The following is a 26,334-nucleotide window of genomic DNA, read 5'->3' as shown; positions in this document are numbered from 1 at the left end:
TCTCTGTTCCAACACTCCTCTCACATTGTAACAGGGAAGGTTTGTGAGCAGATTGGTAGAAGAGGAAGAGAAAAAGAACTGGCATATAAAAATTGAAGGTAAAATTGAAGTGAGACACCATAATACTCTATTTTCAGACAAAAAGCTTGGCATCCTCATGCTATCTGCCTGGAGTTAAGACAGATACAGTGGAACTGCTAGAGAACTGATACTGCTTTAGTTAGCATTGCCTGGTTTGATTAATAGAATGAGGATCTTCATTCTCTGTGGTAATGCAGTGTCCAGATAAGCAGAATAATGTTCTGGGAAAGCAACAGGACTTGACTGAGCAAGAAGAGTCCGGACAACACCAACATGCTCTAAGTGGTACAGGTTGTTACCCTCACAATTTGGGCTTCCCCATCTTTGAACAAGAGAAAACAGCTTGAAATGTCAACTGACAGCAAAGAGATAGGCACCAAGAAGTGAATTTAAAATTGATTTTTAAATGCTGTAACATTTCTACCCAAATATACATCCTTTGCTTAAGGGGGAAAAAAAAAAATCAGCTCAACTGCCTAATCATAGTTCACATGCTACTCTGGGAGTACTCAATAAACCTGCAGAACCACAAGAGGTATGTGCACTACAGTCTAAACTGTACATACCTGTTGCTGGACAATATATTTCCCTGCTCACCACCTCACACTTAATGATCACCATCTCTCCACAATCATCATCATGCATCAATGCATTGGACACTTTCAAGAAAATGTCCCACTGAACATTTGTGTGCATCCTGTCAGCCAGTTTAATGAAAATAAACAATAAAATATACCACATGACTTTCTAGCTTTCTATTCTTCTGATCAAAATGTTAATTAAGGAAAATCAGTGATGCTTGTCTGTAATCCTGTCATAAAAGCACATTAACTTCTCATCCAATTTACAAAACCTGTGCTGGAACACTCACCTGTCTACACCTGTTGCATCTCCATGCAGGGAACTGTGCCAGTGAACAGGGAGGAATTCCACCCTGCTCACTTTATGTTCCTCCATAGATTTCTTAAAATGAGTCTGCAACAACTTCAGAGAAACAGTCCTAAAATCATCAACTGTAGAGAAGCAGAGTGATGAAAATCCAGTAGGAGCAGTACTGAACTCATATACAATTACAAAGCCTCTCTTCAACCCCTCTCCAATTTCAGTCAGAGTTAAAATACAAATGAAGGAAATTGCAAAGTGGAAGAATATTCATAAGTATTACTACTCTAAGAAAACTATCTTTTTTAAGTGTATTTTCCAGCAAGCTTTTACTTATCCCATAGTTACTGCATTTTTACTCCATGACCAGACATAACCTTCTTAATTGACTCCGTTGTGCTGGCATGTATTAATAAAAAAAAAATATTAAAAAAGCAAGCATAAACCCCATACAAAAAACACAGAAAGCAAACACTCACAAAAAAAAAACAAACCAAAAAAACCAAAACAAAACCAGAAACACCCCAAACCCACTGCAAGTCTAATATTGAGAACTAATAGCAACAGTCAAAGCTGTAAGATTGAAAAAAAGATATGATTCTGCTTTTGGAAAATAATCAGGAAAAAATCCTACCAGGAATTGAACTTCTATACATATATTTTCTTTTTTTAAAAAAAAATATTGGGTTTTGAAACCCATGTTTATCTGAAAATGAGACACAGAGACCCACATTTAAACAGTTGAGAATAAAAGTGCTCTTTAACCAGGCAAAAACTTACCACATTCAACAATGCTTCTAAATCTCAGGTCACACACAGGACCTATGCCATGAACCATAAATACCAGATGGTCAATTTGGGACATTTCTCCTGTAGAAAAAGAAAATTAAAAAATGCAGAGTACCAGTATGTACTGCAGTGGTGAAGTTTAGAGTCAGGCAACCTGAAGATATATTCCTTTGCAAAGTCTATTACATAATATGGTTCAAGGTATGACATAACCCACAGGACTCCTTTGATCAAAAAAATAAACCAAAGCCAGATGACCTCTTTCAAGCAGCTTAGACTAAGGAACAACTTGAATCTGACCTCCATGCTAGGGTCCAGCTTCTACACACACATGAAACAACCACTGAGGCTCCAGACCCAGGTGCAGTACTCACATACCATCAGGAATTTCATCATGGTCATCTTCAATTCCACGTTTTACAACCCTTGGCCTTGCCTGACCATCTTGAGTAGTGCCCCATTCATCTGGGGTGGTAGAAGGTTGGAACTGAACTATGACCTGAAAAAAAAAATAAAAATAATACATTGTCCTATTATAAACACACAAAAAAAAGCCTCATGATCCATGCTGTTAGTCTGAAAGCATTGCATAGTTTAACACATTTTTTGTTTGATTGCTTCACCTTGCATCTCCAGACTGAGCTGTTTTCTTCATTTAGGTTTAGCAAACCCTAGGGCTGCTCCCTGTGACTGCAACAGCTTCACTAACACCAGAATCCAAAGAGATCATTCTCACACTGTGAAAAGCATCCAGGCAACTTAAACAACAGTAATCATTGGCTGACCTGGTCTGCCCAGTGATTCTTTCCAAAGATTGTTCAAGCTCCTCTTTCCCATACTACAGTATCCACCCTTCCTTAGCAGATCACTGTTTATGTGAGGAAACTGAACACTAAAACTTGTGTTCAGGGAGGGGGGAGGTACAGAGAAGGGAAGGAAAACAACATTTGAAATAGCCCAGAAACCCTAGAAAGTGAGCAGATCAGCTGTAAGGCTGTTTGTAAGACTTGCATTGACTCTACTAGTATAGTCCAAACTCATGACACCAAGTGGGTTAAGCATTTCTTCTCTAGGTTATTCCTGGACGGAACTCCTGACCATGAAGAAGCACTTAAGAGTAGAGACAACTGTGATCCTTTCTGACCCTTGGATTATTTTATTTATTTATTAATACTGAATCTCTGACAAGTGAACAATTAACAGCATTGGTCAATAAGGCTGAAGTCCATGTTTCAATCACAAGAGACTGTTAGCAGAGTATTTATAGAAAAAAAATCAAAACAAACCAAACAAAACAAAAATAACCTACTTCAAAAGTTATTCTGCTTTCTCATGGCCTAAAAAATAGTTGCAGTGGAGTATTTATCATGGCTTAGATACACAAATTACTTATTTTTAGGTTAATGCTCTTCTCCACATAGAAGAGTTTCTGTTGGAAAGGGACCTCTAAAAGTCATCTAGCCCAATCCTCCCCGCAGTAAGCAGGGACATCTTCATCTAGATCAGGTTGCTCAGAACCAAGTCCAACCTGACCATGAATATTTCCAGGGACAGGGCATCTACCATCTCTCTGGGCAAATTATTTTCCTTTTAAAAGTTTGTCCCCATCTTTCTCATAATATTTAAAGTATTTAAAGGCTGCACTAAGGTCCCCCTGGAGCCTTCTCTTCTCCAGGCTGAACAACCTGAACTCTCTCAGCCTGTCCTCACAGGAGAGGTGCTCTATCCCTCTGATCATTTTTGTGACTCTTCTCTGGACCTGCTCCAACAAGTCCTTGTGCTGATGACTCCAGATGAACTCAGCAGGAGGTGGGGTCCTACCAGAGCAAAGTAGAGGGAAAGAACCACCTTCAACCTGCTGGTCACACTGCTTTTAATGCAGGCCAGGATAAGGTTGGGCTTCTGGGCTGTGAGTACACATTGCTCAATCACATCCAGCTTTTAATCCACCAGTACCCCAAAGTCCTTCTCCACAGGGCTGCTCTCAACCACTTCACTGTCCAGCCTGTACTGATATTAGAGATTGCCCTGAACCAGGTGAAAGACCTTCCCTGGGATTATTGAACCTCATGAGGTTCACACAGGCCCACTTCTTAAGCTTATCCAGGTCCCTCTGGATGGCATCTGGATGAAGGCTCTTACATTAAATTACATTTCATTTGGTACAGACTGAGGTTAAAATAACTCAACTTGCGTCCCATTTGCTGCCAGTTATACTTAGTCAAATTGTGTAAACCATTATTCTTCTTAGCTTTCAGAAAGCTTTATCATGTAATCACATGACAGCACGTTGAAGCAAGCAGGACTTCAGTGTTCTATAAACTTTATCATCTTTGATGCCCATATTGAAAACAAGCAACAAGTACATTTCAAGCAACACTAAGACTGCATTCAGTTTATCCTTTATCCATCTACTTGTTCACCCTCAATGAATTCTGTGAGAACCAATCACCAGCATCTGTTACCTTGGGATTATGCATAACAATTGTCTCCCCATTTGGGAACTCGAGCCGCCGATGCCACTGGTTTGTAGTTAGAGCCCTTTTATATTCTGCCTGAAACAGAAAACAAGTTACACAAACTCAGCAAGCCCTCTCAGACAAGCTGTTTTTTGGCTTTGTGCATTATCTGTAATGTTAAGATTATAATTTACATAACTTCATTTACACAAAAGTCATGTGAAGTACTCCACAAGTTGATATCACCTCACGGTGCTGCACTCCCCTTTGCAGGATTTCCTTACTTATGTTCCAGAAGGTACAATCTGGAAGTCATTTTAATGAAACACAAGAAAGAAATATTTCTAAAAGATCATAAACACAACGAACTATGGAATTCTTCAGGAAGTTTATGTTAAGGTAACACTGACCTCTAGCTTTTCACTGAAATCCTCAGTGTAAGGAATGAACCGACTGTCCTTGTCTCCTTTGTAGAACCAGGTGCATCTCCTCACTTCAGAGGGTTCCTCCTCCCAGTACACAGCTTTCCTTGTTCTGTCATACAGGTACACATCATAGCGTCCCCCATCTGTGCTGAGGACCACGTTCTCAGGATCAGGCTGGACTGTGACACAAAACTCACACTTAGTTACAACACCAACACAGCTTTTTTCTCTCTTATCCCAGCCCAAGCCACTTCGGTGACAGAAAATGTGTCAAGACAGAGAATTATGCTATGGAAGAGAAGCATTATAGCATCAGGCAACCACTGTGCTGCTAAAATGCTCTCTACACAGCAAAAAAAAGGCTTTAAACACCTCCCAAATGTGAATACTTCTCCCAGAACTAGCAGAGTTTAAGAAATAGGCAAACCAAGACACAAATAACTGAGTTCTATGTGAAAATATCCACTAGGGATGTGCATCTTAACACTGGCAGCATAAAACAACAGATAATGCAAGGGAATAAATTGCAGGGCACACAATAATTATTAACACAATTTATTATTGCCATATTGCTCTTTCATACACAGGCGACATTACTCTGACATCTTCCTTCTAGTCCTTGTGTTCACTTCTAAATCAGATATGACTACAGTTTCCACAGCTTACCAGAATTAAAGATTTCCTCTAGTTTGGCAGAATCCAGACTGCTGAATGGCATCCATAGCTGCTTGTCCTCCACCTCCTTACAGTAGAACCAGTGTGGCTGAACTGGCTCATATTGGTTCTGCAGCAGAACAGGAGGTGCTGGGACCAATGGACCTGCAGACCTGGAAGCTTGAAGCTGTGACTGAGGCTGTGGAAACTGAAAACACACACAGGATCATCACTTCAGTCTCCTAGTTATTACAGAACTGATGTATAATTTGCCATAAAAAAAACACTCTGAATTTTTATGTACAATATTTTTTTCCTCCCAAGAACATTAACTTTCATTCTAAAGATGTCAGATAAGCTGAACACTTTATTACATTTTTGAAAAATTATTAATTTCCCACAGACACTGTTACAAACTGCTATGGTCTAGCACCTTGATTATCTAAAGCCAGGAAAATTAAAAATACTCCCTTAACTCTTCAAAACTCAGGCTGAGCTTATTTCTTACAGCCAGTCAATGTGACATGAAAACAAAAATGTCATCTTCTCATTATTCCTTTATACATCATTAGAGTTTTTGCATAAAGGTTGTCAATTTTGACAAGTAGCAATAGCTCAGGCAAAACAAACAATTTTTTTGTTGTTTTCAGGGTAAACTTGTCAGGTTATTACTAATCCATTTAAAGGTAAAAAAGAATGGAGATTAATGCTTTACATGACACAAAATCCTCAAGTGATGCATTTCAAAAGGTTTGCTGACAATCAATGTGATTTAAATCATAATTTCAAAATGACTGAATCCATCAGGGAAACCAGCTTGAAAATAGATTTTTAGCCCATATTTTGCAAATGGGTGAATGACCAGATTCACAGCAGAGGTACAAACAATGCAGCAGCAGAGCTGAAACAGCAGCAAACTCAGAAAGGGGCAGAAAACAGTAACAAAACTTCACAACCTGGCTTTTTTTCTGATGCCAGAGGCTCACATAGCTGCAGCCTTGGGGTACACTCACTTCAAGAATCAGGATGTTTTCCTAAAGAAGCAGTTCTAGGCTAGGTCTTGTGACAAAGTTTTGCTACCAGGAATGGCTGAAGACTTTTTCTGGGGGAAAAGAAAAATCCTCAGAAGATAAAATACACGATTCAAAGAGAAAAGCTACTTAAAATTGTTTTCTTCTGGTACCAGGAAATCAGGAATGATTTCTATACCTGTGTCAGTGGACCCGGAGGTGTCTGATACATCTGGACAGGTGGGACACAGGATGGTGAGTGAGGAGGTGCATAACCCTGTTGTAGCTGTGGTGGAGTAAGGTATGGGTTAGCTCTGCTGCTGAGGGTGGTGTGCCTGTAAGGGTTAAAGCCCTGCTGAGATGTTCCTTGGGGAGGAGCAGATGAATTTGCAGGTGGGGGACAGCTCTGCTGAGGAGTCTGAAAAGCCCCAGTTCCAACCTGTGATGTAGGTGGAGCACTGTGAGAGGGCTGTGAACTGGGAAGAGGTGGTGAAAAGGCATTTTGCCCATCCTGTGACCCAGACACAAGTGGAAGTGAAGTTGGAGGCCTGGAGAGGGCTGGTGCTCCAACAGGAGGTGCAACAGTGGTTAAGGGTGGCTGCCCAATACTTCCAAATGGATCACTGCTACTGGGGACTTGAGAGAAATAGTTGAAAGTCTGTGGTGGATTGGGGCTGGCAGAAGTCTGACCCAAGAAGCTGTCCTCTTCACCAACATCTCCAGAATCATCTGCAAAAAAAAAAAAAAAAAAAAGATACTGTGAAAGGCTCAGAGAGGCTCAAACCAGTTAGTGTATGCAGTCAGAATGTTCTGTAAGACTATCAGCTGTTTCCAAAACTCTCTTGGCCACCATGAAGCTAAAAGCATTACAAAGGTTACACACCCTTGGTGACTGAACACACCATAAAATGAAACAAAAGATACAAAGTCTTCAAGAACACTTAAAATGTATGTATTATGTTTACCAAATGCAAGAGAAGCCTTGGTTCATTTCCTCTTACCATGAAAACAGTTGCCAAGCACAGAACTTTATGCTCTAGTTTTTAGAATTCCAAGATGAAATTCAACAGTAGAACATCAGAACATTCCCAAAGAGACCAAACCTACTGGTCAAGCAATCCATTCTTGCCTGCTCCTTCAGCAGTGCCCTTGCAAAGTTTCCCATATGGCTTGCAAGGTGGCCACAACTCACAAGCCCAACTCACCCAGTGAGCAAGACTTGCTCTACTCCTCTCATAAATTCTTACTCTGGACTGGCACAAGAGAGAAATCTCTGGGAAAAAAAAAAAATAATTCCTCAAAGCTTAGAAAGGTTCAAAGCCATAAATGCCCTTTTGCATTGAGAAAACATGTCTAACAGGTCCTGGTCAATCAGTTTTATGCTTTCCAGGGATCCAGTAACAAGTGAGAAAAGAGGTTTGATGTTATCACAGATCCTGCAGTAACCTCAATTAAACCTGGGATGGTCTGAGCATCACTCCCAGCTGAGGGAAGAGCACCTTGCAAGTAGCCCATGCAATCTGCAGAAGTCATAAGAGTGCTGTCATCTGCCCTGGCAGTCAAATAATCCCCAGGCTGCGGGGAAGAAACCACAGAGCAACAATTGCTTCTCTGCTACTCACTCCCAAGCCAAGGGGGGAGATCAAACAACTCTGCAGCTACAAGCAGACAATAATAAATGTCTTTATCCACAGCCAACATATCTGTGATATAGAGTATCACGGGAGCACAAGGGAATCCACACAGAAGTCTCCCTAGGAAGCTGCTGTTCTAATTAATTAATCATAAAAGAAGCAGCTGCAATGATTAAAAAGAACTATTTTAACCATCTTTTATTGAGTAGTCTTTTCAGACAGTGTCAGTTTGAGGCAATCATTGCCTGCACTTATAAATTTCTCTTACTTTCACCTATAGCATTTTATTGCTATAAATAAATAGCAATAAATAAATATTATTTAGTTTGATGAATAAAATCCAAAGCCTATAGACATGAACCATCATGTGAAGAACCAAAATAATTTCTAAGAAATGAGCACTGCAAAGTCAGGTCTATAGATTATCTCCCAACTACAAGTCATTTATACTAAACAAAAGGTCTCGACCTCTAAACAGTAAAACTCTTCTTCCTTTCACATTTCATAAACACTGGGGAATAGGAAGAAGCATACTGCACACCACACCAGAATATCTGGAAGCAGAGCAGGCAATTGACCTCATCATGTCAGATCACAAGAACCATGCAGAAATGTGCTCAAGAGCTTTACCAAATAAATACCTGTCGACAAAACACCTGCTATGCTCCAGTTTCAACTAGGGTCCAAATATTTAGTCTAACTGCATCTTTTCTTTGCAAAAAGAGGTTGCAAAAGTTCTGCCAAAACAAAAATTCTACATGCACACAGAAGTTTCCAACACAATCCACTGCTTCCTACTTTGCCTTTTTCTAATCTTGCAAAAAACTTGGAGCATACAACCAGACTGGCAGAAAAAGAAGCACTTGATACAAACTTAAAAATTTCCCCTTGAGTGTACAGCTTTGACTTAGAAGGGCAGTATTTTTCACATACAAAAAAGAGTCTTTTTTCAACAGTGACTGTGTGACCCTCTTGTATGTCCCTCCCTATATAAACTGGTACCTTGTCATTCACTGTCACCTGACAGCCACAAGTGACTTAAGTGCACTTCCTCACTGGGAAAATATTCCTCCCAATCGACAGAAAGCAGTGGTTCCTTCACCCCCAAAATAAGCCAGAAAATGTATCTTCTATCATCAAACTGCAAAGCGCAAAACACACGTTACTCACTCTTGGAGACACAATAGCTTTTTGAGCTTCATAATGCTGGCTGTCTGGTGTCAAACAATTCCCAAGATCGATTCTTAATACGTTTTGCACCATTCATAATTAAAACTCAAGAGCTTGTTCTTTCCTGCTTCAATCTCTAACACGGAATGTGCCACAACCTCTGGCGCTGAAATTCACTCCGGCTACAAAAGTATGAAGCTTCATTCAAACAAATTTTAAGTGACAAAGACCTCCCCAAAAGTAAGTAAGCTTAAAAAAAAAAAAAAAAAAAAAAAAAAGATACGTTTCAAATGGTAAATATGTTAAACATTTTATTCAATCCACAAATATGCAGTCCACTGATATTCACCCATATTGATACTTACTTTAGATAAGATACAACAAGGCTGAAATAAAGTCTTGGATTTTGGACTCGGCACATAAAGTAAAATTTAAAATCCCTGATTTCTAGGTTCATTTCTACCGCTGAAGGCTTTTTCCAGAAAAAAAACCCCACCTTCCTTTACATGAAACTGAGCATCAGATTTTAAGCTGCCCATGCATGCGATTGGAACATCACTAAGGCTTTACAAAGACCATTCAAACCACGATTAAATTAAGAAAGAAATTTAAAATTTAAAAATTTAACCCCCCCCTTACCTCCTCCCGCCTCACAGCCCCTCACCGTGACTCCCGCTTCCCTCACAGCGGCTCCCGGTACCCCCCCTGCCCGCCCGCCCTTCCAACCTTACCGGCTGCCAGGAGAGCGGGTCCCGGCGGTCCATCTGGAGCCTGGCTGACTGGAATGAAGGGCACGGTAAAATTAAATTCGGTGGCAGAGGCTGAGAAGAGCAAATTGGTACCGCCGGTACCGCCCGGCTTCGCCGCCGCCATAGCTGCACCTCGGCCACGTCCCTTCCCCGCGGCCGCACCGCCCTTTCCGCCCTCACCCCCGCTGCCCGCTCCTAAGATGGCGGCGGCGGCGACGCGTCCCGGGGGCCTCTGGGCGTAAAGGGGAGGAGGAGGAGAAGAAGAAGGCGGACCCGGGCCTGGCAGAGCCGCCATTGCGGCAGGAAGAGGAGGAGAAGGGCGGAAGTTTGGAGCCCCCGTGCTGGGCTTGCGAGCGGGAGTTTAGCGGCTGCAGGGCGCCGGCAGCCCCCTGCCCGCCCTCCTCCCCGCCATGCCGTGCGTGGCCGACTGGCTCAACAACCCCTTCAGCATCGTGCAGGGCATCTTCGGTGAGCGCGGGTCGGGCGGGGCTGCCAGCCTCTCCGCAGCCTCCCCGACGTTCTCAGGGCTCCCGAAACCTCCGGGATTTCCCTCACGGGGAGATGGAGCGGTGGGAGAGCGGAGGGCCCGGCCTGGGGACGGGTGAGGCCTGGAGGGAGAAGCGCCCGGGAGCAGCAGCGCGGGCGGGTGAACGCTTCCTCCTCCTCCTCCTTCTCCTTCCCCGCCGGCTTCCCCAAGGCCTTTGAGCGGGGTGCCGGCTACAGGGGTTAGCGATGGGTGGTAATATTGCCAGTGCCAGGCTTGATCTTGACAAAAAGCAGAGATTTCGACGGAAATTTAAATGTCTGCGGTGAGCATAAAGCTGGAAGGGGCAGCTCACCTCCTGCGGCTTCCAGCTGGGCGTATGGCGCTGCCTCAGCTTTCGGTGGCTCCTCAGAGTGATGATATTTTTCCGAGTTTGCCTCACGGATTGTCAGATGAGGAATCCCTGCAGTCATCAAGTAGCCTGAAAATGTCGTCAGGCGCCTGGAATAGGAGTGAATTTTTACGTAGTTAGCAGGAGGATGCTGAGTAAATGTCTGTTCTGCTCACGTAAATGTGTTTTGTTTGCAGCCCAAAATGTTCCAAACTCTGATTGGGAAAAGAAGGTGACTGAATACTTCAGGGAGAAATTAAAAGAAAATAATGCTACTAACTGGGTAAGGCTGTTTTATTCTTTGAGAGTTATTCTTAAGTTTCATTCTTTTTACCTCCTAATCGCTGCAGTGATGTGTTTTTAAGTTCTTTCTTTTCATGATAAGGACACTTCCAAGTTTTAGGCCTAGACTTTGTGATATGTTATTTACACCTCGTGTCCTTTAATCTCTGTGTAAAACAAAGCTGTAAAATCCTGTCTGGAACTGGAGAAGTCAATCCACCTGACTTGAGTGATTCCACTTGACTCCAGTGCACTGTTTTGCCCTGGGCCATAACTGTTGGATGATGCCTGTTTGTGGTACAATCCAGTAGATGGCAGGAGCTGACAAATGCTGTCATTTTTTCAAGTGTTACTGCCTGCCCTGTCTTACTGTGAGTCTGCAGCAAGTGTTTGTCCATCACCTGTTTCTGAACTGCTTTTTATAAGTTTCTTCTCTCGCAACCTTTTCATCACGATGCTGCAGATTTCATGCGGGTTTGTGGGCTGAAGAAATGGATGCTTGGGCTCAGTTTTGAGGAAAAAATATTTCTTCTAAAACTGCCTTATTTGGCTATATTATTGGTTTGAGCAAGAAAGCTGTTCTTTCAAATTAAAAATAAAAGCATGTATACTTGAGTTCAAAGGCTGATATTTTTGTAAAAGACTGGAGAAAATGGCATCATGAAACACTGCTGTGTAGATTAGAAACTCTCATACCAAATCTGTTCTACTTATGGCTAAAAACAAGTGACAATGATCTGATTTCTATTTTTCTTTTTCAATGAGAGTATTCTGCAATTAATAGTTCAATGACAATTTAAACTGAATGGGTAGGTGGCAAAATTGTGTGAAATTTACAACATTTCAGTTCTTTCTTTTCATGATAAGGACACTTCCAAGTTTTAGGCCTAGACTTTGTGATATGTTATTTACACCTCGTGTCCTTTAATCTCTGTGTAAAATAAAAGGATTTGACTGCACATCTTCTAACCCAAGAGAAACATGAGTGAATAAACTTTTTTTTTAAACGTGATTTCCCATAAGGCCACTTCTGGGTTTTTGTTGCATTTTCATGGCTTACTTCGGGGTATTTCTTAATATTTATATAGCAGTTGTTTAGAATAAGCTCTCTTTTGTAGGTTCCATCACTGAATGATGTTCCTGTACATTACCTAAAGCCCAACAGTTTAGTGAAATTTCGCTGCATGGTTCAAGATATGTTTGATCCTGAGTTTTACATGGGAGTATATGAAACAGTTGACCCAAACACAAATGCACGTGTAAGTGAAAAACTGATGTGTTATTCTAATAAATGCTTGGGATTTTCTGCATTCTAGTCTTCATGTTTTCTCTAGTTTCTGAATTAAACCTATGGAGTCAGGGCACTATCTTATAGAACTCTGTTCATATTGTTCAGTGATATGTAATACATGACTAATTGAATATTTGTTGGGCAATAAAAATTACTGAACTAACAAAATCTTCAGCAGTGTGTCTTTGAAGTATCATAGAAAGTACTTGATATTGCAATGATTTTGGTGTAATTCATGCTCTGTATGCTGTCACAATGATTGCATTGCCTTTTCCTTCTTGACAGGTTTTGCATTTTGGTAAATACAGAGATGTGGCAGAATGTGGGGTAAGTTATATGGATTTGGGGGGTTAAACATTAGTCAGAAAGTGTAGTTTAGCTCATTTGGCACTTACCAATAGATTCCTGCTCTTGAAATGCAAAATTAATCTCAGGCTCTGAAAGCAAAGTATTCTTAACTGCTCACAGGCATTCTAAGCTCAACAGACCTCAAGCTGTTTCTGTGGTATTTAAAATTCATTTTGCTTGGGGGGGAGGAGGGAAGCCTCTTGATCTTGAAACTTTCTACCCTAGAAAACAATTTACCATTGGTAGTGCAGTGCTGTTGGAATCAAAACATTACAGATACAGACTGCTTGGGTTCACTGTGTCCTTGGTACAGAGTCTTGCATGCTTGTTGTAACTTCTGGCTGAAGACCTGGGCCTGTGGGATTAGTTTTAAAAAAGAAGACAAACTCTGTAATCAGATTTTTTTAACAGAATTTCTGTTGGTATTGCAGCCTCATCAGGAAATTGATTTCAACTCCTCACAAACAGTCACCTCGGAGAGACAAACTTTCTACTGTGTTCCAGTGCCTGGTGAATCAGCATGGGTGAAAGAAATATCTTTTTTTTTGATTGATCACAGTGATTGCCAATTAATTAATTAGATCTAAGGAGAATAGTTTATATAAAGTTTGTTGTGGATTGATTTTTTTGTTGGTTTTTGTGTGTGTGTGTGGCTCAGGAGGTGTAGAAAATGTAAAAAGGAAAAATAGGTGGTGTGCTAAATGCACAAAGAGGATGCACATGAGTTTCATTTTAAAATATTTTCATGGCTGGTTGGGAAGGTCCTGAAGATTTCTCTTAATTTCTGTTATCAAATGCTTAGAAAAAGAAAATTCAGTTGAGCCATAGGCATTCCAGTGGCATTTTCTGATCAAATTAAGGCACTGTTACACAGTGAGAGTCTCCTACAAATGAACCTGTAAAAACACTGAACATCTTAAGACAGTAATTCCTGGAAAACTCAAGTGTTTTTTTAGTTTGATCACAGTGTGTCATTTGTTCAGTGAGTACAGGAAACAGCTTGGGGAGAAACAAATCATCTCTAGTTTCTCCTGGTAAATGGAAGTTGAATTATCTGTGTGAAATGGTCAGAGAATGCTTATTTGAACACTTTTTAAAAGAATTTTATATTCTCTTCTCTCCCAAGGGAATGAGGGAGAGGTCTAGAAATCTTATAATATGTTGCATTTTGTACGGATTCAACCATGTGATGGTAAATATATAATTATTTTATATTTCACATTTTTAATTTAAAAAACCTACTGCTTGTCATTGACACAGAACAGCCAAAGCAATTTTAAAGCAAAGCTGAGACAATTTAGTATATAAAAGGATCAGTAAGAGTTAGCCTTTGAGTGAAGCTTACAGCAAAGTCCTGCAGTGATGGAAATTTGGAGTTGGACTGTTAGGAAAATAGTGAAGAAGATTTCAGTGTTTGCCCATTATGCTGAGAAAAGGAAAAGTGTGTGAGCTTTCCAAAATTCCTTTCCAAATGCAGCATTGCTTCTATTTTACAAGCATGTGAACATCATGTGTTTCTCTTAAAGTCATAATAAAAAAAATTATCAGATAGCAAGTCTTGAAATCTTACAGGATCTGTGCTTTAGGGGTGATATGTTGGAGAGAAAACACTGAGATTTTGAGTTGTAGTAGAGCACAGGCATGTTCTCTGGGAGTTAAAGAAAAAAACAACCTCTTTTTTAGAGATTTATAGTGGAATAGCACTCAGTGTTTTTTAATTTTTATTTTCAACAAAGCCAGTGACTGCTGTACACTTGTTAAGCAGGTTATTTATCTATCTAAATAGATGACATCTAGATAGCAAGTTGAACCATTATTTTAATGTCTTGCTCAAAATACAATAATAATTTTTAGTTTTAAAGGAAGCCAAACTCCTGGCTTCACTTGAATCTTCTCACCTGAGCCTGTGGTTGTCCTTAATCTGCAATTTTAAGCTTATATCAGTGCAAGCCAAGCACGAGTCAGTCCTTCTACTTCCTACACACCCAGTCGCCACAAGAGGAGCTATGAGGAAGATGAGGATATGGATCTACACCCATCCAAACAGAAAGAGCAAAATATAGGTAATGGCTGTTCTGATGAATATAAAAATAGTTAAAATGGAATTTGCAGAAAGTTCTGTTTCAAAACCAAAGATTTGCAATGGTTTGGATCAGTGTTGCAGCCTTAATATCTAAAAACTATCTTCCTGCCTTAGCTTTTTTCTAACATGATTTATTAATCCAGCTTTCTATAAAGGAACAAGGTGAACACCAGGCATTTGTAGCCTCCTGAACTAAACTTTATAAAAGGGCAGCATTTCAAACACCACCACCGTTCAGATATTGTGCAATTCTTACTTTGGTCACACTCAGCTGTGAACTCCCTGTTCTGATACTGACCTGTGGAAATGCCATGGGTGTGAACTTGTCAAAATAGAATTCTTTTACCAAGTTTAAAATTGGCAGTCCTGTTAAAGAAAAAAAAATAAATTAGAAGCTGTTGATTTCTTTTGTTTGGTGGTATTCAGGCTTTCCTTTTGAATCCTTACTGGTTTGCAAGATAGTTTAGACTGTGTTTTGTCTTTTGCTCATGACTTATAAATAGTTATATTTTTTTATATATTATATATTATTTTATATATTATTATTTATTATTTTATTTATCATATATTTTATTTTTATTATTCATTATTTATATATTTTATATAAGTATTTATAAGTAAATACTTATACCTTTAGTGCTGCAGAAAGTCTTCAGAGATTTCTAATGTAAACTATTTTGTTAATGCATGGTCTCACCTTTAAGAACTGCTTTCACACAACTTAAGCATTATATTTTGAAAATCAGATTGCTGACCATGTTTAGGTTTCAAAGACAAAAATCTGTACCAGTACTCACACTTAACCTCCATTATCCAAAATAAGTATTTGTTGAGAGTTTTCTATTCTGATTAGAAGTATCTTCTGTCACATACCTTTCATCATTAAATATTTTTGTCTTGAATGTCCTGTTAAATTACTTTAATTCTGTTCTGCTCTTTGAAGAAAGTTGTTTAATTATGCATTTCTCTTTAAAAGCCTGTGAATCCTTTATTTTTCAGGCAGTGGAGGTGACATACATGGATGTGTGGAGCCAAAGAGATTAGAGACAGAAGCTTCTGCAGGTCACCATCTCATTTCTCCCAACTGCTCCCCTCCACTTGACTTAAATTTTCCATTGCCAGGAGAGAAGGGACCAGCGTGTCTTGTAAAGGTAACACAAGTGGAGGGATAATGAGCACGGCTGTGGCCTCAGTGAGGGAGTGGTGGAGTGTAAGGAGTCTTAACTGGTTTACAGGCACAGAAATTGACTCTCATTTAAGATAGTTACATAGTTTCTCTTTGTTATTGCATTGTTTGTCTTTGAGTGCTGTATTTAAATTTCGGAACTCCTTCAAAGGCATTTATTAGAGCTTGCACCTTCTCACTACACTTAGTTTAAAAACAAACAAATCCATTACTTAATGCTTGAGGATGTGGCTTGTATTGACTCTTGGTGTTTTGCTTTTAAAATTTGTCCTCTATAGGCAAAAAAGTTGTGCTGGAACAAGCCAAAAAACAATTTTTGTATTTGAAGTAATCCTTGATTTACTAGTGTGCTGTTTTGACTGTGAAAATTCCAACACAAACTTTGTGTTGTTACTGAGTTGAATGCTCCTTTTATTCAACAAATCTTGGTAAATCAGATTAAAATGGAATTGTTTACATTTCTATAGCAAAGAATGCCAGCAGGAAAAAGCCCACAGTCACAGAAACTCCTTATTCCAGTGTGGGCTCTCTGACAGTGAGGACTGGGAGACATCTTTTCTCTCAGACTGTTCTCACTCTACAGTAGAGTCTTCTGGGACTTTTTCCTTTAGTCTGTGTGTGCAGTCCTGCACCTGCTCTCTCTGCCTTTGTGTTTGATTATTCTCATTTTGTGGCAGGTCTATGAGAACTGGGAGAACTTCAAAGTCAATGATGTTCTGGAGGTGTATGGGATTTTGTCTGTGGATCCTGTGCTCAGCATAGTAAACAGTGAAGAGAGGTAAGGTTCCCCTGTGCCTTATCCTGAAATGAAGGAGATTTTTATTTCAGTGAGAAAAATATTTTGGCTGTTTCCTTAATTAGAAACAGGAATGTGTAAATGCACAAGTTATGCTTAAGAGGTGGATTTTCTTGCTCAAAAAAAAGCTTCATGAGGAAAGTGTTAAATCAATCATCCTTTAAACTGGAGTCCATTGTATTCTGCTACATCTCTGCTCTTGGCTGCACAGTGTTGGTTTTTTAGGGTGTTGTCTATAAAGCCCAACCTGCTTCTATAGCTGAATCTTTTGTCCTCTTCCCTGCCTATTGCAATTTCAATGAATGATTGAATAGTGAATAAAACTTTCAAATAGGCTTTAAATTATAAAATGTCCCTTTGAAACAATTTCTAAGTTGTTACCATGAACAGTTCTGTGGAATATAAAAAAAAAAATTGCATGTCTGCATTGAGAGGGCAAGTGACCAAAATGAGTACAAATTGGGTTGCTTTTTTCATTAATTAAGGTACATCACCACATTTTGCTGATGGAAACTTCCCATTTCACCTCCTGTTCTGCAGTTACTTGCTAGACAAAATACAAGCTAATCCACAAGGGTGCAAGAAGCTGATTGATATAATGAAGCTGTTGACCCATTTAAGACTACTGCTGCCTCAAACCATGCTTTCTATTATTTCTGTTGGGGGTTTTGTGGTTCTTTCTGATAAATACAGTATCAAGACTGCCATATGAATTCTTTATAGTGCCAGTTTCTTAAAATTTAACACAGCCTGGTCAGCTCTTTTTGTTTTATCATCTTCCTGACAGCTGCTCCCAGACTGACAGCTCCATTGGTCTGTCACAGGCTGTTGGGTTTTTCCCTGCATGTCATTCTGTCCCAAACAGGCAAAATTATGGCATTCAGCAGTGCTTTGAATGCAAACAAAATACATTTCTTTTAATGGAAAGTGTGGATAGTCTGCTGGTGGACTCCTGAAGGGGCCTTGAAGTTATGAAGCCTTTCAGCTTTTAAAATCAGTGCAAGTTGATTAAATTTGTACTAAACTTTACTGTCCACTGATATAATCACTTCGGGGGTTTTAGTTTGTACATAGCAAATGAAAACCACCTGGGAGGAATCTTTTTAAGGCCTCTTCATGGAGGGCAGAGCTTGTGTATCTAAACTCTTAAATGAAGAGGTAATACCTTCAGTTCCTTGTTTTCTGAAAATGATAGGATCCAATTTGTTTTTGTTTTTGTTTTTTTTTTGGTCAAGTACATTTTGTCTCCTGATATCCTTATACATAATTGTGATGCAGTATTTACAGTGTTCATAAAAATCATTCAAAGAGTGGTTTGAATAATGGAAGGGTTACCAGGAACTGGGAGCAGATGTTGTTTGCTTTGTTCTTGGCCTGGTTCCAGCTGCTCTGGTCAGATGGAGAGAAATGAGTGTAGGATGCTTCCAATTCCAGTTGTGCTGTGCCCTTTCCTAGGGACAGCTCAACCCTCGATCCTATGGAGTGCATGGACACAGCAGAAGAGCAGAGAGTACACAGCCCTCCAGCCTCATTAGTCCCCAGAATCCATGTGATTTTGGCACAAAAACTGCAGCACATTAACCCATTACTGCCTGCCTGCCTTAATGAAGAGGACAGTAAAACCTGTGAGTACCTGAACTTGACCTCACCCTGCGTAGGTGTAAATGTGCAGTTTCCTAGGACATACAAACAGATGCTTCTTTGTTCAGAGACAAATAAATCCATGGCAGCCTCTGAATTCAAATCTTTGTAATTGGAGGAACTGTTCAACACTTCAGAACTGAACAAGATGCAAGTGTTTGTGTTGGTGATGGTTATGTGGTTTATTTTTCTGAAATTAATGTGATTTATACAATATCACTTTGGAATTCTACATGGCCAAGGATTTTACCAACTTATTCAGCCATAAGATTTTATTTGTTTTCAAATGAATTGCTGGAGAATCAAATTTCCAGTTGAGTATAATACTGACAGTAAGAAATATAGCAAGTCATAAAGAATCATACTCTGAAGAAAATCAGGCAATTCTGGTTTTTAGCAGCTATGCTATTCCTTGAGGTCTATTTTACTGTTACTTTTTTGCCATTGAATCATTGCATGCAACCCTCTATTGAATTTTTGTCCTTATGTGCCTTGTGCTGGTTGTTGTGAGCTGTGCTCCATGTAGGGTTTTTTTTCTGCCTTGAGTATGGATAGGTTATCAGTCTAAGAAATCTGGCTCCAAATTTTACAGCCTTCTTCAAATGTATTATATGATATTTAATTAAAAAACAAAGCATTTTCAAGAAAATATTGAGTGACTTGTGTTATCCAAAGCCAGTAATAATGCAGCTGGAAAACCTATGAATATTTTTTTTTCTACTGCTTTGGAGGAACTGTTTTTCTTCATCAAGCTCTAATGGAAAGTAAGTTTTTTAGAGAGAGAAGAGAGTGAGGAACAGCACATTTTCTGACATCTGTTTTCTTTTATCAGTTGTTTCTAATTTCATGTCTGAGCTGTCGCCAGTGAGAGCAGAGTTGCTTGGGTTCCTCACCCATGCCCTCTTGGGAGACAGTTTGGCTGCTGAATACCTTATATTGCATCTCATCTCTACAGTGTGAGTATTCAGATGTTTGCAGAGAATTTACATATTCATCCTTTAAAAGAAATATCTTCTTATGGGGCTCTTCACCACTCTGCAAATAAATAGCAGAAAGAGCTTAAAGGCCACTTATGCCAGTTGCACCTCATCCAGCTACAGTTGACTTGTTATAATAGACACAGTAAACAGATTGCTTTGTCTGAAATAACAGTCAGTTTTACTAGTTTTGGTAAAAGGACAGTTTGGTGGCATTATATCCTTTCAGTGTTTCTTTGAGAGCTGGGCAAAATCTCCAAGGTGCTCTTTTAAACTGAGGTCTGAAACCATCTTTGTATCTGGAGCTTCTTTATCAAATGGGACATGCATTTGCTTCTCAAAAAAGATATTGACAAATTGCAGTAATTATTAAGTATTAAAAGCTGCTGAAAAGTACATTCTGGGGATTTGTTTAATTGAATGTAGACATATGTGGAATGGCAAGTTCAAGTCACCTCTCATTAAGCATATGATAAAAATTTATAATTACCTGAGCTGATGCTGTAGCTGAATGTGCCTGTCATCTGCTGTCGTGGCTGATTAAAGTGGATTTGTGTGGTGGTTTAACATCCTGTGTTAATCCAGCATCCTGTGACTCATTAAAATGAAGGTGTGATACTTCACACAATGTGTTTTGATGAGATTAAGTATAGATCTAAGGCTCAAATTTAATTTTAGTCTTTCTTCAAGACTGAAATGGATCAAATTTCTAATATAAAAACAATATTTTGGTAAATAAATGACTTTTTGTGGTTTTAAAAATTCTGTTGTGCTACAAGGTGAGTAGTACAGCACCTATTTGTTTATCCCAAGTGTTTACAGAGCTGTAGGTGGACTCAGCATCCAACCTTTCTCATACCTGCAACTGATGTATAAAAAGCCATGAGATACTTCTCAGCCTCAGCAAGACAGGTGGTATCAAGGTAGATCCAACCAGAAAAGCTGTGGCTGCCTAATGATCAGCCAGCAAGATTTGTGGTGGGTTTCTGTGCCCTGAAACCTTATCCCCATGTAAATATAAGTACTTCAGTATAAGCATATGAGGGGTTTCCTTTATCCTCTGCACAGTTCTTTCTTTCTAGTGGGACTGTGGATGCTCTGACACTTGGACTAGAATGTGTTTTCTTTCTTTGATATCACAAAATGGTTGAAATTTGTCAAGCATGGGGAGAAGATACACAGTGAGGAGAGGAAAGCTGAGGGCAGGGAAAGGAGATGAACAGTCATGATTAGCAGGGATGTTAAGACTGGAAAAGAGAAAGGAAAAGGATAAAGTATACTGAGTAACAGCTGAGCCCATCCAGAAGGCACATTGCAGGATCTCAAGCACTCCAAATCTATTGCTGTTGTAAGCCTCCCACAGCAGCCTGCAGCCCAGCTCAGCTTCTCAGGCACTGGAGAAAGAAAAAAATGTGTCTGCCTTTTATGGGTGTCTTAGTATTGAAATCCTGCTACACTTAGAGTAGCCAAGGGCTGCTTTTATCCCAGTGTTGGTCAGGTGTTTGCCTCACCTCTGTTATTTTTGGTTTAGTTACGCCAGGAGAGATGTCCTTCCCCTGGGAAAATTCACTGTCAACCTGAGTGGATGTCCAAGGAACAGCATCTTCACAGAGCACATCTACCACATCATCCAGCAGCTGGTTCCAGCAGTAAGAGTCATGGCAATGCAGTCTTTTAGTATTTCTGAGGATTGCTGGTGGAGTACTTTTTCCAACCAAATAAAAAGCACTTCAGTTAAAGGAGGGTTGCTTAAAGGCTCCTGCTAACATGTTGAGCAGAAAAAAAATGGAGAGAAGCTTTTCCTGTCAGTTAATTCTGTATTTACATTGGCATCTAGGATGAATATGGAGTAAAATATTATCCCCATAGGTATTAAACTGACAGGCAGAAGCTGCATACTGGATTTTTTCCTTTCTAGATCAATACATTTAAACATCAAGGTCATTTGATTACCATGTTGCTACTGTTTATCCCTAAGTCTGTGGAAACCATTTCTGCAGAAAATTCATAGGAATCCAGTTTGGAGTCACATGAATTGTCTTGCTGCAATAAATCCTTAGTTGTTCCTTTGCTCACCCCAGAGGTGCAGCACAGGTGATCCAGCTTCTTACCCAACATCTTTTCCTTCAGGAAATTTTCAAGTCTTTAGCACGTAGACACGTGGCTTCAAGCTTTGTTTTACTTCCCATTGTCACAGTTTAACCCTGGCCTGGCAATTAAACTGAATAACAGACACTCTCTATTAATCTCTCTCTCCTCCTTGATAAAGAAAGGAGAAAGAATAAGGGAGAGAGACTTATGGGTTAGAAAGTAAACTACACAACTTTAATGAAACAGTAATGATAAATAGGAAAAATTACTAAATATATACAAATATACAGGAAAATGGAAACCACATTCCTGTCTCCTTTTCCCCCAATAACTCTCACGTCACCACCGAGGCTGCAGGGCAGCCCTGGGAAAGTCCAGGCTGGAATCCTGGAGTCAGCAGCAGTTGGGAACTGGAGGCAGGAACACACAGATATGGGCTGGGACGGATCAGGAGCACAGGCAGAGGAAGGGATGGAATCCTCCCAGGATGCCGGGTGAAGGAAGGGAAGCAGGAAAGGCAGAAAGGGCAGGCAGCTGGAAGCAGGAGATCAGGAAATCTGGCTTGGCCCTCGTGATGCCTCAAATTTATACTGAGTGTGACGTGTATGGGATGGAATACTCTGTTTGGTCAATTCTGGCATCTATCTTGTCTGTTCCTCCCCAAAGGAGGGCTCAGGTGGGACCTCTTTATACTCCTGGACGGTAAAATGTTCTCATCAGAGCTGAGCAGTGTCCTTGGCTCTGCACACCAGTCTCTAGCAGTAACTATAAACATCAAGTGTTATCAGTTCTAGAGGCACACACTGTCTGAGAAACTTGCTGTTCATTTCAGCAAGTGCAACTACTTAAAGAGACTTAGCTAAAAGTAAGGTACCAGACAGAAAATCACCTTTATCCTGGCCCAAACCAGGACACCTGTGGAGGTTCAGAGTGATGTTTCTTGCTCAGGGAAGCAATTCCCAGGAGAAGTGGTGATGAGTTTTCTGTCCTGCTTGCAGTCCTACCGCCTCCAAATGACCATAGAGAACATGAACCACTCGCGCTTCATCCCGCACAAAGACTACGCTGCCAACCGCTTGGTCAGTGGGGTGCTGCAGCTGGCCAGCAACACTTCCCTGGTGGTAGATGAGACCCAGCTGGAGCAAGGACAGCTTGACACAACAGGTAGACTTTTTTTGGATTTTAAATAGAAAAAAAAATCTCATCTGGAAGGTGAAAAGTTGGTATGTTCTAAGGCAGGGATGGTAACTGTGTTCCGCTGGGAACGTTCTGTTACTAAACTGGTTTGCACATCCCATTTCATTTCTTGAGGCTGCTGGTCTGCAGCCTCTCAAGACAAAAGGCAGTTTGATCTCTTTGGGTTTTTGGGTCTTTTCTTCATTTTACATTCTGGAATTTTCTAGTATTTTTCTCAGAAATGCTTGTATTGAGTCAAAATCTTGGTCCCTGATTAATAATGAAACAAGATGGTTCCTTATGCTTTGTATTCTTAATGTATATATATGGAAACCATCCCTGAAAATCCAACTAAAAATTGGGGATAAAAACCAAAAAATAGCTAAAACTGTGTGGAACAGAATAGTGATTCTATCAGGTAAGCAGATGTAGTGCAGTGTAAAAAAACTCTGCTGTGCTGATTTATAGTTTTTTTAAATATTTGTCCTTAATCACTAAAAAACCTCAATATTTAAAGAAGAGAAATAGTAAGTATTAAAGGTTGTAGATAAAAAGAGCTTCTTCATTTTATTTCATTTCTGTTGGTGTGATGTTTTCTACTGAATTGAGAGTAAAAAATAATTTTAATTTCCTGTTATGATGTTGGGAACAAAATTGAATCATATAGAAGAGCAAGGATCTTCAGATCTTCAGTAGTCAGGTTGGAACTCTTGAATCATCTTGGAGATTTAAAAGGGAAAAGGTCCCAGAAGAAAACCACAGTAACTCTGCCTTAATTTACTAACTTTGTATTTATTATAGTGAACTAGTAAGACATTATTAAAGCCAAGAACCTAACAGTAGACATGTCATTTGATGTGACACTGCTGAAGAGGACTTGTTGTCAGGTACACGTTAGTATCTCACAGAGAATTCTCAGAGCTAATTCATCAGTCTTAACTTTCTAAATTTTAAAAGCTTAGTTCCAGGTAAGGCAAGTGACTTCTGTAACAGTTTGGCAAAATGATGAGTATATGTGTCAGCTGTTGTGGTTTTGCTACCCTATCTAATGTGTTTTTCAGCCAGCAAGACTTCCTGCTCCTGCCCTAAACTGCTAAGTTACACTTCCTGCCAGATAACTGGCAGTAGTTTGTCCTCTTTTGAGGACAGATTTTTTTTCTCTGTAAATAGTTACTGGGCTTTGTAGGACTGATGATTAGCTACTAATACAATTTAGGCTTGAAATCCTTAAAGAATTCTTAATTTGGTTCTAAGAAAGGGTTGTCTGTATCTGGAAGACAACACAGACACAAGGAAAAACAGGATGCTTGCAAGAACTTTTCCACTTAAAAACATTTTGCTCCTTAAAAACAGATTGGAAAATAAAAGTCAGGTCTGGTGTTTGTTTAGGTCCAGTTCTCAGAGAATTTATTCTTGCTTTTCTAGGTGTACATAATGTGACAGCACTGGGTAACCTGATAACTTGGCAGAAGGTGGATTATGACTTCAGTTACCACCAGATGGAATTCCCATGCAATATTAATGTTCTTATCACTTCAGAGGGACAGTCACTCCTACCGGTATGGCAAAGGTCTTCCTGAATTTGGGGAATAACTACAGTTTTTAGCTACTTACTTAAAGCATGCCACTTCAGAGGCAAGGGAAGACAGGAAAACTGCCTTGTGACCAAGGGCTGGGTACCATACTGGCATGTGTGCTTGCAGCCAGGCCAAGAACCTGGTGAGAGGAGAACCAAGAGATTGACCTTCCCTTCTCCTTGGCTGAGCAGCACAGTGTAGTGAAATGAGGCAACCAGGTGCCACTAATTGCCAGGGAGTGAGCATGAGCTTGTGTCAAGCCCACCTGTGCCTAATTAGGGTGGGCCCCCACTGCGCATGAGCAGGACCAGGGGGCCAACCCTAATTAGGCACAGGTGGGCTTGACACAAGCTCATGCTCACTCCCTGGCAATTAGTGGCACCTGGTTGCCTCATTTCACTACAGCACAGTCATGGCAAGGCTGGGGCTGGAGTTAAGATTCCAGCAGTGGAGAATGGCTGCAGCTACACTGCTGCTCTCAAAGCCTTGCTCTAGGCCAAGAGTTTTTGAGGTGATGAGCACATGAATAAAAAGCAATAGGTCGGGCAATGACCCTAGGAAAACTGAATAGCCTGAGCTTGGAAATCTCTGCTCTCCTGCACCCCAGCTCTATGAACCAAGCATTTGCTCTCTTGCCTCTTAACTGAACCAGGCTCCTGCTTGGGAACCATTAAACACTTGCAGAATGAATTGTCTTACCTTAATTCTGGGGGGTAGTGACTCCTGTTGTTTTAGAGAGATTAAATTAATCTTGGAATAGAAAAAAATAGGATGTGGAAAGTAATGATGGATAATTGTATTTTTCAGTCAGATTGCAGAGTCCACTTACAACCCCAGATCATTCCACCCAACATGGAGGAGTACATGAACAGCCTCCTGACAGCAGTGCTCCCTTCTGTGCTGAACAAATTCCGAATTTATTTAAGTTTATTGAGGCTGCTGGACTACAGCATCTCTGATGAAGTGACCAAGGTATGGAAGACTTCTCTAATAGATGTTCAAGTGTATATTCAGATAGAAGACACCTGAAGTTTTTTTACTTTCCCAGTACTCTCCATGTCAGGGATTCTCCTTGGAAGTTTTCTGAAAACCAAGAAACATTTTCTTATCCTGAATGTGCCTTCAAGGATTTATATCACTGAGTATTCCAGGATCTGCTTTACACTTACCCTGCTTTCTAAACCTCATTTTGAAAACTAATTCTTTCCAAATACAAGAACTACTTCCCAACAGTAAAGACCTGACACGTTTCTCCTGTAATGGTTATGCTGTTTAGATCCTTAAAAACTTAACCTTGTACTGCAGATTCTTTTTTTTTTGCCACTCAATTCTGGGCTGTATTGGTAAAAACCTAACCTTGTACTGCAGATTCTTTTTTTGCCACTTAATTCTGGGCTGTCTTGTTTGCAGGCAGTAGAAGAAGACTTCGTAGAAATGCGTAAGAATGACCCTGAGAGCATAACAGCAGATGATCTGCACAGAACTCTGCTGGTAGCAAGGTGAGTACCACTTTTTATCCTAATTCCAGACTTCCTAGCAAGCTGGTAACAATTAAGTGATGCTTGATTAGAGTTGCAGGAGGCTGGCTGGGAACCAAAAGGTGGAGTTGCCTTTTCCTTTGCTCCTCTCATCAGATTCTTAGGCAGTGTGTTCCCTCCTCTCTTTCTCCCCAGCTTTCTTGCTCGTGGGATACTGCAAGAACCCTGTTTTTGTGCTGTGCTGGCTTATCAAACCTGAGAGATGAGCCAGCTCTGATTGCTGTTTCTGCTCCTCCAGGTTCCTGTCTCTGAGTGCAGGGCAGACAACGCTGTCAAGAGAGAGGTGGCTGAGAGCAAAGCAACTGGAGGCACTACGGAAAGCCAGGCTGCAGCAGCAAAAATGTGTTAATGGGAATGAACTTTAACATTTTGGGGATGTCACGATGAAAATTTTGTCTAATCCTAGATGGAAGCCACGCTAAGATTGGAATATTGTTTATACCAGTTTTTGTAGATAATTTATACCAAAAAGTTATGGATATTTACCCTTGCAGTCTGAACACGCTTAACTCTGTTCAGCCAGTTTAAACATATTTTATGACCTTTTTTTGGAGCTTGTTTTGTAATTGAAAAATTGGTAACAATGAGCAAATTGTTTGATATTAAACTTTAATACTGAA

At 40.2% G+C, this 26,334-nt stretch overlaps 2 protein-coding genes across 2 annotated transcripts in view; one reads left to right on the top strand and one right to left on the bottom strand.

Moving 5' to 3' along the window:
* SEC23IP (SEC23 interacting protein) overlaps positions 1-10,752 on the bottom strand; it is a 25,845-nt gene extending 15,093 nt beyond the window's left edge. The window contains exons 1-8 of the mRNA XM_030453502.1: positions 9,836-10,752; positions 6,500-7,029; positions 5,303-5,498; positions 4,622-4,815; positions 4,218-4,307; positions 2,131-2,251; positions 1,744-1,833; positions 953-1,094 (exon numbers count right to left, since the gene is read on the bottom strand). Coding sequence (XP_030309362.1) covers positions 953-1,094; positions 1,744-1,833; positions 2,131-2,251; positions 4,218-4,307; positions 4,622-4,815; positions 5,303-5,498; positions 6,500-7,029; positions 9,836-10,148 — 1,676 coding nt within the window. The 5' untranslated portion in view covers positions 10,149-10,752. The remainder of the gene's footprint in view (positions 1-952; positions 1,095-1,743; positions 1,834-2,130; positions 2,252-4,217; positions 4,308-4,621; positions 4,816-5,302; positions 5,499-6,499; positions 7,030-9,835) is intronic.
* On the top strand, positions 10,125-26,334 carry MCMBP (minichromosome maintenance complex binding protein). The gene is made up of 16 exons (XM_030453503.1): positions 10,125-10,321; positions 10,926-11,011; positions 12,129-12,269; positions 12,587-12,628; positions 13,081-13,182; positions 14,583-14,712; positions 15,732-15,883; positions 16,596-16,696; positions 18,170-18,339; positions 19,188-19,311; positions 20,864-20,981; positions 22,422-22,587; positions 24,025-24,158; positions 24,984-25,148; positions 25,587-25,675; positions 25,953-26,334. Exons 1-16 carry the CDS (start codon positions 10,264-10,266, stop codon positions 26,077-26,079), a joined length of 1,905 nt encoding a protein of 634 aa, XP_030309363.1. The 5' UTR covers positions 10,125-10,263; the 3' UTR covers positions 26,080-26,334.

This window comes from Calypte anna, chromosome 6, assembly GCF_003957555.1.
Source record: "Calypte anna isolate BGI_N300 chromosome 6, bCalAnn1_v1.p, whole genome shotgun sequence".
NCBI classification, from domain to species: Eukaryota; Metazoa; Chordata; class Aves; order Apodiformes; family Trochilidae; genus Calypte; species Calypte anna.
This window is presented reverse-complemented; position numbering and strand designations above follow the sequence as displayed.